This window comes from Euleptes europaea, chromosome 1, assembly GCF_029931775.1.
Source record: "Euleptes europaea isolate rEulEur1 chromosome 1, rEulEur1.hap1, whole genome shotgun sequence".
Taxonomy (NCBI): domain Eukaryota; kingdom Metazoa; phylum Chordata; class Lepidosauria; order Squamata; family Sphaerodactylidae; genus Euleptes; species Euleptes europaea.
Window position 1 is genome coordinate 163135192 of NC_079312.1, and position 14992 is coordinate 163150183.

General features: G+C 44.3%; 1 protein-coding gene across 1 annotated transcript in view; it reads left to right on the plus strand.

The window, feature by feature from the left end:
- Positions 1–14992, plus strand: part of VDR (vitamin D receptor) — a 68447-nt gene that overhangs the window by 18687 nt on the left and 34768 nt on the right. Inside the window, exon 3 of the mRNA XM_056854453.1 lies at positions 7312–7442. Coding sequence (XP_056710431.1) covers positions 7312–7442 — 131 coding nt within the window. The remainder of the gene's footprint in view (positions 1–7311; positions 7443–14992) is intronic.

Genomic DNA, 14992 nt, shown 5'->3' on the forward strand with positions numbered 1-14992 from the left:
CTGCCCCCTTTAACCCCTCCATTGTCGCCACTTCCGCCCCCAGACCTCTTGTAGTACAGAGGGAATACGTTTCTCCACGGCCTAGTTAGGAAAGGGTTAACACAGTTTCTTGGCCGGTCCTAGCAGCTCCATAGCTAATGACTCTTCTGCAATGGGGGGAAAAGGTTCCTCAGCAAAACAAACTCACATCCGCCTTGAATAGAGGCTATTCTTGTTTGCGGGAGCGGGCGGATCACCAGTCTTAGATCCTTCTGAGCTAGAGATCTGCCAGGATCCATGAAGGGCCAGACCAAATGACTTCGCGGGCCTAAAATGGCCCCCGGGCCTGACGTTCCCCACCCCTGTTCTTCATAGTAAAGTTTCCATTTCTTCTGAAACTCCCCCTCGGGTCTTCTGTTGAGCAAATGCGTCAGCTTTGCCATCACTTTGCATATTCTGCCATGTTATCTCTCCATCTTCCTGTCTCAGGAGTATTGATCAGCACGGCACTCTTGCGTAACACACACACACCCCGCGCGCACCTTTTCAAGTGCCAAAACAGCTGAGTGTGTGTGCAGCCGCTTCAGCACTTCATAAGCCGTCGGGAAGGCGGGTGACAAGAATGCCTCAAGCCACACCATGGTAGGCCTCACAGCATTTTCAGATCACTTTAAAGCTGTGCTGTCATCACCGTGGCGACCACAAGGACGCTACCGTGTCTAGTTTGGTCCCGAGAGCCAGTATTTGGGAGTTGTAAGCTTTGCCCAACTAAAACTAGGGCAGAGCTTTTACAGTGAGCTGCCACCATTCCATATCTGTTTGGGTGCTTCCAGCAACAGCTTTTTCTCTAGGTCTGACGGCATTCGTTCCCTCATTTATGCCTAAGACTTCAGGCAACTTTTATCCCATTCTCCCATTGCCATTATTTTAAAAAGGAAAGAAGCAATTGAAAAAGCTTCCTTAGGATAGGCTGCCGGGGGGTGTTTCTACTGGGCATTTATTCAATTTCACAGCCGTCCCCGTGAATAATTATGGAGGTGTAGGCAATCTGCAAAAACCTACCTTCCCTTTGCTTAGGGGCGCAGAGTGGTAGGCTGCAGTACTGCAGTCCAAGCTCTGCTCACGACCTGAGTTCGATCCCGACGGAAATTGGTTTCAGGTATCCGGCTCAAGGTGGACTCAGCCTTCCATCCTTCCAAGGTCGGTAAAATGAGTACCCAGCTTGCTGGGGGTAAAGGGAATATGACTGGGGAAGGCACTGGCAAACCACCCCGTAAAACAAAAGTCTGCCTACTAGTAAATGTCGGGATGTGATGTCACCCCATGGGTCAGGAATGACCCGGTGCTTGCACAGGGGACCTTTACCTTTTTAATGCACAGTTGCCACTGAACAGAGTTAGTGTGTGTGGGGGAAAACATTTGGTTTTTGTTTTCTGGAAGTACCATTTACTCCTTCCTCCTGGTAACAAGTGTTTGGTGTAATATATGAGGTTACATAGCTGACTGCCACCAGCTAGCAACATGAGGTTGGTGGTGGGAAACTCTCAATGTGATGATGTCACATCACACGTGTTATACTAGATCTTGTCAAGAAGAGGGGGAAGAGAGGAGATGTCAGCAGCAGCTCCATGTATTCCATCCTGTAATTATGGCATAATAGTGAGGCTACATAACCAAAGGAATAAATTTCCAAGGAGGTTGGAGTTTCCATTACTGTATCCTTTTCAGAAACATGCCCAAGGCAACCGTGAACCTACTGACATCTTGGTAAGCGTAGGAACTTCTGTGGCTTGAGTGATGCATAAGGTCAAACCAAAGTCCCAGTGGCGTTTATCTGACCTCAGAAATGGAATGAAAAATGTCACTCTGGTTAAGGTGTGTCCTGGAAGAAACCTGCATATGCAGTTTGTTTCAAAGGAACGGCAACAATAGACCTTGAGACAAAATCCGGATGCAAGAAATTAGATGCCTGTTGTGGAACTACCCCTCTGGACATTTTCCTCTCCTCAGCATGATTAAGAGAATTTTTCTTTTCAGAACACTTATGCCCTTTGGTCCTTCAGAGACTTTAGCGAAGGACTGTAAGAAATGCACATCTTGGCAGAGAACACTGCCGCTTCTGCTCTGCCCAGACATGTAACATTTTAAATTTGAAAAAAGAAAAGTTCCCAACTGCTTCACTAATACCAATGGACTGAAATGGGTAAACACTGTGGTCATTTTTTCACGAAGGTTTGCAGCGGTTTCACTTTTGTTTTACCACACTGCTAATTTTTGATTTTTCATGACTGCTTCGAATTTGAGGGAAAAACCCGCTTCATCCCCTCGTCAAGTCAAACCTGTTTTGTTCCGTTCTTTCCTTTTGCTACGCGGTTTTTGGCGCAGATCTCCATTAAAAACTCCCTGGGGTCAGATGTATTCTCCCCACCCATGCAGGCAAATTTCTCCTCCCTTCCCAGCACGCGAACGGTGATTGGACAAGGGGAGTTTTGTGCTCCGACAAGTATCGCAGGCCGCCATTCCACCTCTGCAGAAGTATTCCAGCTGGAGATGCGTGCGTTTCCTCTTCATAGAAGTGCCAGGCGGCACATAGCTGGTGCAGATCGCGCCCTTTGTTCTTCGGAAAGCGAGTGCCGCGGCTTTGCTTGCAGGGGGTGTGTGTTTAGGGGATTGCGCCCCGGGGACAGCCTCCCTCCAAGGCAGGATAAATCGGCATTCTGCGAAGGGAAGGGAGAGTGTTTGGCCATTTATGTATGGGAGGTTTTGCCTTGGGTTTGCCACTCTTTAGATGTACATTTCCCCATTCAAATTCTCAAAACTCTGCTTTGGGGGCTTATTGTTGAGTTTTGAGAATTCGGATGGGGGAAATGTGCATCCTGAGAGTGGCAAATCCAAGGCAAAACTCCCTCCCGTCACCCTTCTGAGGAGGGGCAGCCAGTCTGTTCTGGGTCTCCCTCCTCTCCCCCACCCCATCAATCCTGTGCATCCCCAGCCTGGTAAAAGAACAGAAAAAAGGAACTATGGAAATCTTGGGAAAGTGTGGGAATCAGCATGCTGCAAAGGGAAGGGAGGGGAGAGTGTGCATCCAGAGAGCATCCAGAGAGAGGCAAATCCATGGCAAAACTCCCCATACATTATGTTGCATGAAAGTGGAGTCGAGCGGTTTGGTCTCACTAGTTTTTTTTTAGCCTTTGTATTAGAACAAAAGATGATCCATTTGTTATTCTTTCACACTCATCTATTTTAACGTCTCGTTGCAGACTGAGAGGTTCTGAGAAATGTTTCAAATGGTGGGCTGGTGAACTTTGGGAGTACCCTTGAGGGTACATATGGGGATGGACAGCTAAAGGAGCTAAACAGGATTAAATGTCAGGATTTCATGGAGTAATCAAGACCACAAGCCATAGAAAAAGAAAGCAACCCAAGATTATACAGTACTTCACTGCTCAAGCCGAGGGAAAGCTCCTGATTCCAAGTCTGATGCCAATGCCTCTTTTTATTGTTCTCCAGATTTCTGCGGGTGGTAGACTAATGGAATAACCTCGATGTTAGTTTCAATACTGCCTCACTAGTTTTTCTTATTAATTTGAGAGTAAATGCAATCATAGGGTCGCCATGAGTCGGAAGCGACTTGACGGCACTTAACACACACACACATATGCAATTTATGTTCATCATGCAAGATAACATTTGGCTTTCCTTTGAATCTGTTCAGGTCACCTACTTATATAGACTTCATTTGCTTACTAAATTAGTTCCTTTCAACCTTTCCTTTCCTTTCCCCCTTAAAAGCTCCTTGATCCATTGATCTTGAGCAGCGTAAATCTAATGTTTGAGGGATATAAGGACTGAAATAAATCTTGCCACTGGCAGTGTAGCCTTGGGATCCCTGTCACTTAATAAAAAAGCCATTATGTCAGACACAGAGGCATTAGATGTATATGTTAAAAGGGGAGAGATACAACGTGATCTAAGTTCCTCATAGAAGTGGCTTTCCAAAAGGGCATGAGCTAATGAATCAATAGAGCCAGAAGAGCAAGGATAGGTCCTTTCTGGGTATGGTATATTCAAAAATCTGCCCTGCATAACCATAGAGGGGTTAGCATTCAGTCTAGCTAAACAGAAGGCTCCAGAAAGATGAGGAGTTGTCAAATAATAAGTATAAGCGGGCAAACCGCGTGGTGGTGGTATTCTGAAAAACTAAGATGAACAAACGCGGCGAGCACGAAAAGTAGTGCCGTTATAATCAAGCTCTTTAATGTGCTTTTTAATTTTGGTGAAAGCTTCAGTTTTCCCAAGTTCTAATAACATATCCTGCGAGAAGCCCAACAATGACAATTTTACTAAATTCGTTCAGGGAAGAGAGATATGTTTTGCCTGTATACACTTCTGTTTTGAGAATAAGTGCTAATTAAAGGATTGTCAAATCTAAGTGCATAACACTCCCCCTCTCTGTATATATACACACACACACGCTGTCTGCAGATCCGTTGTACTCTTAAATGTTGCAATGTAAAAACTTCTATATGTCTTCTGGCCATGTGTCTTGGTCATCCAATCTGCTGAAGATTCCTGCATGGTACTTGCACAATAGGTTTCAAAATTCGGGACAGGTCTTCGTAGGAGACCCCTGTACCCTTTTGTTATTTGAGCTGGGAAAGCAGCTCAGGGTAGCGCTGGGTAGCTTGTTGATACTGACGGTAGAGAGCTTTATACGCTTGTCAACAAACAGGGAACTCAAATGACTTCACACTCACCTTCCCACAGTGGCCTGCAGTTAGTGGCCAAGTGCTAACCTCAGAACTGTGGGACTAGCGCTCACACACACCCTGGCCTGCTGCTCATTTTTTCCCTCTCCAAGCACAACTCCGTACTCTTTGAAGAGTATCTACGATGGAGTTTGATAACACTTCCCATACACAGCACTGTTTGCTAAGTGCTTCTGTGAGCCCTGGAAAAGAGCAAGCTGCGGCCTGTTTACTTGGCTTCCCTTCCAAACCCTGGCCTACTTGGCTGCCTGTGCACCCGCTCTCCTGCTAGAAAGACAATCCCTTAAAGCCTCGAAAACATGACTGATATTAGCCTATCATCCTTGGGTGAAGCGAAATTGTTTTAGTGATGAATTTGTAAACAGCATTAGAGCACAATGCAGCCAACGTTAATCGCTTTGGCTATATGAAATCTGATTGCTGTCCATTATGTCTGTGCTCCCCCCACCCCATTCTTTGTTGTATCCCTATTTATTTTCCTTATTAATTGTCTTATCTTTCAGTGTAACTCATGCGTTTGTGTGATTGACCCGATTCTCAGTCTGCTTCATGAATCTGAGGAACGGGGTTATTTATCTGTGAAAGCTCCCATCAACTGCAGTGCAGTACTAAACAGAATGACACCCATCTAAGGCCATTGAAATTAATGGACTTAGAAAAGTATAACTCTTCTTAGGATTGCACTGCTAGTCTTTAAGATGGCATAGCATTCTGTGGACCCTTTGAGCAGCAGTTTTATTTTATTTATTTATTTTGTGATTTATAACCCGCCCTCCCCGGCCGCAGCTGGCTCAGAGCGGGTGACATCATATAAAAGCATGACTACATCAATATAAAAATCTAAATTTAAAACAATAAAATCCTAATTAAAACTTAAAACACAAAATTTCAAATGGCGCCTAACCACACTCGTATTGCTGGATATTTGCAGCAGGTTACCCCTCCGTTGACATTGATAATATAACAGGAAGGAGGGGTAATAGGGAGGCCAGAAGGTGATATTTGCGGCTGTCCTCAGCCATAGGCCTGGCTATAGGTTGAGATTTTTGGTCATAGGTAATTTATGCAGGGAAGACTTTGCTGCTTGCTGACAGCAGACTTTAATAACCCTGACCATAAAACGCCTATTCACAGGCACGCTGTTAACTGGGAAACTCCGAGGCTGAGGATATTCATGGTAGTCCCTGCAGTATTCTGCCCTGCTCAGATTGGGCTGGCCCTCCCTCAGCCACTGTAACACCTCAAGTCTCCACAAATCCCTGCCCCTTTTCCTGCCCGCTGGCTGGCCGCGAAGCGCTCCACCAAGGTGCCCGGGGGGGAAAAAACCTACCTCTTTAGTGGGGACAGCAATTTATGAAGTGAGAAAGCAGGGAATAACATTTCCTCATCCATTTCATTCTCTCTCAATGTGTAAGTCCCCTGCCACTGCCAGATTATCAAGATCGCTTAAACCGTAAGAATAAATTACACAGTTTTATATGAATGAATCCTCTAGGTGAACAGTACTTTGCAAATGTAGAGCACTTTGGCAACCGGTGAACTACAAAGCGGCTAAACACCGGAAAAGTCAAAGGAGAGGGACAGTTTTGTGTTGTGTGTTCCTAGATGGTAAAATGGCCTTCATCAGCGAAAGGTTGGTGAGGCAGGTTGAGGGGAAGGGAGGGCAGAGGAAATTGGGCGGGAGGGGGGTGGAATCACAGAACCCCGGTGTCTGATTCTTCATGATTTCTTTGATGCAGGGCCACATCAAAATAAAAAGGTCGCACTAAAAGGCCTCCTTACTGATTCGAGGCAAGGGCGTGGTGGGTTCAATGTGACTGCTGAAGTGAGGAGAAACCATGAAGACGCGGGCCAACACAGCCTGGAACGCGCGGCTAATCACCAAGCATATTACTTCAACATCAGAATTAGTTAGTGGCACTGCTAATAAAGCATTTCAAACATCTGGACACTCCAAGCAGCAGCTGAAGTTTTTTTGTCATAGGAAATAACATTTTTTGCCATCTCACTAGAGAGCTTCCTTTTTGGGAGGATTTTCTTTTTTGATGTAGTAGTTAGAAATGTGTGTAATTTGCCCAATACTATATCTTGGTATACTTGTTTTCCTGTGGTGGGTTCTAGTTTTTTGCACACATATGTCTGGGTTCAAAATAGCCTCGCCTAAACCTGGAAAACTATTTCAGCCATGGTTAATGTTTTCCTTTTTATAGTTATTAGCTGCGTTATCTGTTTGACAGTAATCTTTTTTCCTCTCCCCACTCTCTGTGTGAGAGAGAAAACCGTGAAGATGTGTAAATTTGTTACCTTCTTTGAAAATGGGATAACAGGATTGATTTTTAAATAACGCAAGCTCTCAGAAAACAGAACATTAACCACATAGGGGATATTTGTCCTGTGTCTGTTAATGACTTGCATGTTGCCTTCATTGAGTACAGGTGGTTTTGTATGCAGATCGGTCACACTGTTTGTTTTTAAAATGGTATCCATGCGAAAGACCTTTGTCTGACCGTAGGTGAGCAGAGGTGTCATGCTTTGCGTATATGTGTTTCCCCCCCCCCCCCAGGAGGAGTATGAAAAGGAAAGCATCGTTCACGTGTCCATTCAACAGCGACTGTAAAATCACCAAAGACAACCGACGACATTGCCAAGCGTGCCGGCTGAAGCGTTGCATCAACATAGGCATGATGAAAGAATGTGAGTAATCACACAGCGTTCTGTCTTGCGTAGCAAGTTTTGCTATGGTTCGAGCCCAGGTTCCTGCGTAAATTTCTCAATGGTTTCTTTAACACCGTTTGAGAATTGCCGCTTCAGGGTTTGGTCCAATTTCTTTCTCTCCTTCTCTCTTTTTATTTATTTTATTTTGGGCCATTGTTGGAAAGATTCCCAGGGAGAGCTAATAAAATCAAAATAGAATATCTCCTATCGGATAAAAACCATCAAACCACACAAACGGTTACCAGGTTTTGTGCCCAGGTTTATAACCTAAAAAAAAAACCTAAGAAGTTTTCTTAATCTAAACAGTGGTACAGATTTTAAATCCTTGGGGTGATTTTATATTTAGTATTCGTTAAGGAGTGTTAATACGTTAAATATATTACGTTTATCTGTATTCGTGGTTGATGTGTACCATGATTATTTTTAATTGTTCCCATTTTTTATATTATTTTGTTACGGTCGTGGACCGTAATAAATACCTTTGGTCTTGGTCTTTTATTTTTTACAGTGGCCCATTTTCTTGTGCTCTGTGTTGGCAATGTTATTGTGTTGGCAATGTTATTGTACTGCCAGGTCACTTCCAACTCATGGCGATCCAATGAATCAATGTCTTCCAAAATGTCTCATTGTGAGCAGTGTTGGCAATGGGCAACCCCAACAGAAATTTCTCCCTAGAGCTCCTGTTAGCTGTAATAAAGGCAAAGGCAGGAGAGGTTTAACAAAACACATACACACAGCAACAAATCAGTTGGTGTTCTTTCCCACACATTCCTGTTTCTTAGTCGTTAAAAATGTGGCAGATCCAGTCATGGATTTCTCATATAACTTGCTTTTTTTTAACATGCAACCATGCAGAGGTTCTCCTACATGAAAGCTCTTTGTTGCAGATAGACTCAATGCAGTTGCAGTTGTTTTCTCCATGCCTTTGCAAACCTGGTTTTCCGTTGGCTCAGCTGCATATATAAATCAAAGCAGCTAAAAGCTAGCTGTCCATTTGCTGTAGATATATTCAAGCTTAAGTCTATCTGAACATAACCAAACAACTTCCATTTGCGGTGTCAAAAGTATGCACTGTGTTATGTCATTCCCTACAGAATTGTTTATTGGAGGTCATTGCTGCCTGTTCAAATTGATTTTTAGATTTTATAATCCTCCGAGTCTTGGTGAGAAAGGCAGACTATAAATTAATCAAATAAATTAATTAATATACAGGATACAGCATTTTTTTTTTAAAGACTTCAGTATTGGGGGCATGGGATTGGCTCTGCCTTGCTCCAAATGAAGATAAGTGGAACTGAATTGGGAGGCCTGTGTAGACCAAAGGAGAAATGATAAGCAGTGGTGGTCAGAGTACTGTAATTGTTCCTTATATACATTAAATTACTACAAACAGGTAGGTGTGCAAGTGCATTTCATTTTCTAAAAAGAGCTCCAAGCATTCTGTCGATGTGGTTTATGTTGTGGAATTTCTGGTGCTATTTATCGTTGTTGTTTTGGTCTTTGGCTTCAACCAGGCTATTTTTACTATTGGTCCGGTTGGGTGAATTATGACACTTGTGCCACCTACATGGAGCTCGTGATGCTTGCCTGATCCTGTTTGGATTCTGAAGCTCTTGGATTGTTTCTCAATGGGGAACTCTTTCCCTTTTTTTGGTCATTTCCACTGATAACGCACAGATATTTTCAGCAGCACTATAGTGATAAACCTTTGGATGATATTTTTTTTTAAGTTGCAACAAAAATCTACCAGTAGTGGGGGAGGGGCACAAGGGGATATGGTACTGGATTTTTTCGACCCCTCCAGAAATGCACACCTATCAACAAAACCTCTTTGTTTGTTTGTTTATTGAATTTATACCTCGCCTTCCCCAGAACTGCGGGGCTCCCGGCGGCTTCCTACACATAGATATAAATACATAGATATGAATGCATCAGTATTAAAACATATCACTTAAGACTATAGTAATAAAATCAATTTTTAATGCCCTAATTCAGTACTAGTTCCTATAAAAGTTTTCACCAAGGAGGTTGGCCAGAGGTGGAAATAGCAAGGCCAATAACCTCCAAGGGGTTATTCAGATACTATCTTTCCAGAAAGGTCATAATGAAAGAGGTTTAGGGAAATCCACAGTATAGCTAGGGAAAACCCAGAAGGTTGGCAAAATTCCAACAATGCCATGCAGAATCCCAAATAAAAACTGCTTCTGTTTGGGTAGGAGCTCGAAACAAGAGCTCCCCCTGGAAGCAACCCAGGTTTTCATTTCTCAAAAAGCATTTGGCCCTGATAGTAAGATAGACTATGGGGGCAAAAGTAAATCTAAATCAAATTTCATCTTGTCACGTGGAGACCTGTCATTTCATTTTTGAACATCTGAATTCTTCCGACAGGCTTCATCCCTAAGATTCAGGTTGAAATCTCAGGGCCACCAGCTTATTCTAAGTCTTCTGTGTGTGCCCACTTATAACTGCTGACATGTAAATTGAGATGAGAGGCAATAATCTGGCATCAAAAGCTCAAGTACCCTTTATGTTTAGTACACATGTTGTTTCTGTTCAAAGCCACATGATGTGACTGCACACATTCCCAGACAACACATGATACCTAGCAGCATGGTACCATTCATACTGATCTTCACTGTGAGCTCTCCAGGTCCTACTCCATGAATTTCAAGATACTGAGAACCCAGCAGTCCCAGACTGACTAGAACTCTTAGCTGGTGAGAATAGGCCTCTCTGTATTTCCAGAAAATGAAATACCGTACAACATGACAGCTAGAACTGTACAGAGAGATTTAACTTGGCCTTCGGGTGTAGACTAGCACCCACCAGTGTGGTGTAGTGGTTAAGAGAGATGGTTTGAAGCAGTGAATTCTAATCTGGAGAACCGGGTTTGATTCCCCACTCCTCCACATGAGCGGCGGAGGCTAATCTGGTGAACCAGGTTGCTTTCCCCACTCCTACACATGAATCCAGCTGGGTGACCTTGGGCTAGTCACAAAACTCTCTGAGCCCCACCTATGTCTCAGGTGTCTGTTGTGGGGAGGGGAAGGAAAGGTGATTGTAAACTGGTTTGAATCTTCCTGAAGTGGTAGAGAAAATCAGCATATAAAAACCAACTCTTCTTCTGCCATACCTATCTGCATTTTAAACTTGTGCTAAAGGACCGTTTATGGATTGACTGCCTCTTTGGCTCATGTTACAGTGACTCATGTTGCATGTATGTGGAAAAACTCGTGCCCAAGCAGTAGACTCATTGCAATAAACTAATTTGATGAGTTCAGTGTATGAGGGCTATAGGGAGAGATTATGGTTTTCCTTTAAAAGGAACAGCAACAAGGGCCTTTTATGCAAGGCTGTTTCCTCATGGTCACCCCCACCCACTGCTTCGGGGCTTTGCTTTGATTATGCATGCCCTTTCCGACCATCAGAGGTCACCTTGCTCTCGCTGTGTGTTTCTGTGCATTTTGCCTGTGTTTACTGGATGCTGCCAGCATACAGAAAACGCGGGCAAAACACGCAGAAAGGCACAAGGAGAGCGCCTTTTTATCTTAAGTCATGTAGCAAAAAGTCTTGTACAGTGGTTGCAGCTGCTGTCAATGCAACTTTTAAGAAATCTAGACAGCCAACCAGAAGCCCTGCTGGGCAAGAGCCCCACCTGGTCCCATCCACTGTCTAAAAGCACTTGGTGGATGCCTAGAGAGGTGTCAACAGGCATCATGGCACTCCATGGGTGCCACGCTGGGGATCCCTGCTGTAGACAGTGTGCTTGTAATCTGGATCCAAGTCGAGTACCCAGGTCATGGTTTTAAAGGTTTATTTTGGAAAGAACAAGGTTTCCATGTGCTCACTGGGGGGTGGGCAGGAGCCAGCAGGCCTTGCCTGTCAGCACTCTAACCAGTGGGAGAAAAGAAAAAAATGGCCGTTGGCAGTGACATGATGTCACTTCCGGAGAAACTTGGAATGTGAATGATTAATGGATACAGCGATATTGTTGTGCTACAGCAATGTGTGGATACATCAGGCTACCATTACCGATGTAGGAATAGGACCAGGAAAAGAATGACAGCTCGTCAAAGTCTTTGTTCACCCTAGTAAAATTAATGTTCTTTCATATCTAATGGAACAAAATAATAAAAAATAACCCCATCCAGAGTTACCTAAGAGTATTTCCTTTGCCAGCTTTAGGCGCACGCACACACATATATGCTAGCAAAGTTTGAGGTCAAACTTCACATGCATTTGTTAACCAGGCTAAGATGATATTGCATATTTTTACAGTCCTGCATGGAAGCGATTTAGTAGTTCTCCTGGTATATATTCATTAAGCTGCAGAAATGTGGACAGTTTTCCCTGAATTGGCATTTGAAGTACAGATCTAAATCGGCAGTTTTAGGATATTCCAGTGGGAAAGTGTTTTGGCAGTTTTTAGAAGTTTTTAGGCTTTCCCATTTGGCAAATCCAAACTAGTGACAGAGCATTTTCTTGTAATGGTTTTCACCATGTAGTTACATTATTGTAATCATTAGACAGGGACCACTGAAACAGAGTTAATGCTTTTGTGCTTCTTTGGAGCGTCTTTGCATTACGAGCTCTGAAGAGGGTTGAGGACTTTGAATGTTGTGGCCCCTTTGGTGAGTTCATGAAATTGGCAAGGCTACCCTTGAATCCCCCAGTAGGAGTACAGCCATGAGATGTTTTCTAAGTACAGCAACGCTGGATCCGGTGGATGTTGTACCGTGTAGCAGTTAACTTGTAATTGATCCTTTTAGTGAAATAGTTACTTGATAAAGGAAATCTTAACTGACTGTGGCTAAAAATAGCCTTTCCGAACTGACCGCTAGTTAAATGAATGGGAACAGAATGTGCTTCAAGGATCTGTAGGCCAAATTACTAAAAGGGTCATGCTCTCTGTAAGTGTAGGCCAGCTGTTTTCCCCCCCGGGACATGACCTGGGTATCGCTGTTGCAATCCACGCTCGGCCCTGGGCAGTCATCAGTTAGGACTCCACTTCTGAATCTTATTTGCTGGGTCGTGAGGAATATTGGCCAATGTGGCTGCAGGCTTGCTGTTTGAAGCTTACCTGGAAGTAAGATCTGTTTTTACACTCCATTACCAAGTAAGCCAGAGGAGCTGAGTCTGGCTTCCCTTTGGGAGACTTAGGTTGTTTATGCATGGGAGTTCTACCTGAGGTTCGTTGCTCGTTGGACCCACACTTTCCTGTTGTGAGTCTATGCACCAGCAGTCTCCAAGCTCAAATCAGGAAGTATTTGAATCCCCACCCCTTGAAATGCTGCTTCATAATAGGCTGTAGTGAGAGAAAAGTTCCCTCCACCCCCAAACCCAATTGCGGCATAAAAAAGCATTTTAAGAACATAAAACAAAAAACGGAGCAATCTGAAAAGAAGCCTCTGTTTTAAAAAGCCTTTATTCTGCTCAGAAAGAGCTCAGAGGAAGCAGGAAGTATTTGAATCCCTGCCTCTGGACATGCTGCTTTGTAATTGGCTGTGAGCGAAACTAAGCTTGCATGTCCCACACTTTGCCTTATGCACAGAGATTTCACCCAGGCTGAGCTCAGGGGGAGAGGGAAGAATCGGGATAACAGAGGAACGGGAAGTTCCAGGATTTGTGAGGACTGGCAGTGAGGTCATCTCTAATGGAGGAAGTACTCATGCATAACTCCAAGGAACAATCTAGAGGGGAGGGGTAAACGTGAGTGAAAGAACCCATGCAGAAAACGACCATAGAGACTTAGTTCAGATATAATGTGGAGCTATCATGACGTGAATCCTATTTTACAATCCAAACCACAGTTGGAGCTAAAAGTGTTACTGGAAGCCGAGGAATCAGCCGCTTGTGTGCTTTCCATTTCTATCTGCTCTACATTCCTGACTTCAAGAAGTGGAGTAACACCATTAACTGTGTTGTGGTCTATCAGTTCAGATGCTAAATCACAGTTAAGCTTCCTAAATCGAGGGTTTATAATGTTTGAAACGAACTATTCTCTGTCCTTAACTCGCTTATGTGGCATCTCTTGTTGGTTCCATGAAGTAGCTAGCAAACGTCGTGTTATATCTGAAGTGCTGGGGGCCTGGCTTCCAGATGCCGCTAACATCCCCACCTCTTTTTTTTTGGTGGTAATTTCCTTTTGACTGCTTAGAAACAAGTTTCCGGGTAGTGCTTGCGAGTAAGGCTTAATCTTCTATTTATATAAACAAGTACCATTAAAATGGAAGGGGGGTATCCTCCCAGATTCGAAGAGCTGTTGCCATGACAGTCCCTTTTACTAATTGCACCATTAGCGCATTGCTCAATTAGTTAATTTCATCAATCGATGCCTGGTAGTCATCACCCTAATGAATTGGTTATTTCTAAAGCCGAGCTAGTCTGTTCAGTTGGAGGCTGGGAGTCCTGAAAACATTCCAGTGAAAATGTAAACAGGATTGGCCTTGCAGGACTGGAATTACAGTCAGCCTTGCTTGTTTTGAAAACAGCCTGTCTCCTCTGGACTCTTGCCAGTCTCTTGTTCAGCTTTAATTTCGCAAGGGTTGGCTTGGTAGTTCAACCTTGACCCCTCAGACTGGCCTCTTAGGGCTGGAGTTTGCCTAGCGACAGCCGACCACAGCTTTGCCCACATGGTCCAGCCCAAGGTAGAAGAGCTGTGCTCAGCCTGGGCAAGCCTGGCACAGTGCTGTGCGTAGCGGTGCTGTGGGTAGGGTTGCCAACCTCCAGGTGGCGGCTGGAGATCTCTCGTTATCACAACTGATCTCAGGTGATAGAAATCAGTTCCCCTGGAGAAAATAGCTGCTTTGGCCATTGGGCTCTATGGCATTGAAGTCCCTCCCCTCTCCAAGCTTTGCCCTCCTCAGGCTCCACCCCCAAAATATCCAGGTAATTCCCAACCCTGAACTGGTAACCCTAGCTGTGGGGCTGACTGGCTCCTTCTCCCTCCCTCCTTCCCTCGCTTGTGGGGTTGGGCCTTGGCGAGTCGGGAGGCGGGGCTCTTTTCCAGGACTGTTTTTTTTCCTTCCAATCCACCTATGTCTATAAGAATATCACAGCGGTCCAAATTCACAAATATTAGAAGACTGCACTTGTAATATTTGATCAATATGTCTTTGCATATCAGCAATTCTGCCATCGCCATTAACATGATCCCATCTCATTCTACATCTCCAGCATGACAGATCACATGCACTGATCATTTGAAATTGTTTTTGAGGTGTGTAATGTATCTTCTGGATGCACACCTTAACATGGTGAGGGGGTTTGCGTGTGTCAGGGAAGCTGAGAGCAATACCGTAAGGGGTCTGGACTCTATCAAGAGACTAAGCTCCTAGCAGAGTCACTCAAGACGGAATGGTCACAGCTGAGACACCAGACGAAGATGCATCCATCCCCTTAAGGGATCAATGGCCACATCTGCAGAAGAGAACAGGCAGTTCCAATGGGGATGGGGGCAGAGGACTCCCTGAAGGTTAGCTACTGGGCAGCAGCAGTAGTGGAAGGTGACACTGGCAGAGGATCTTTCA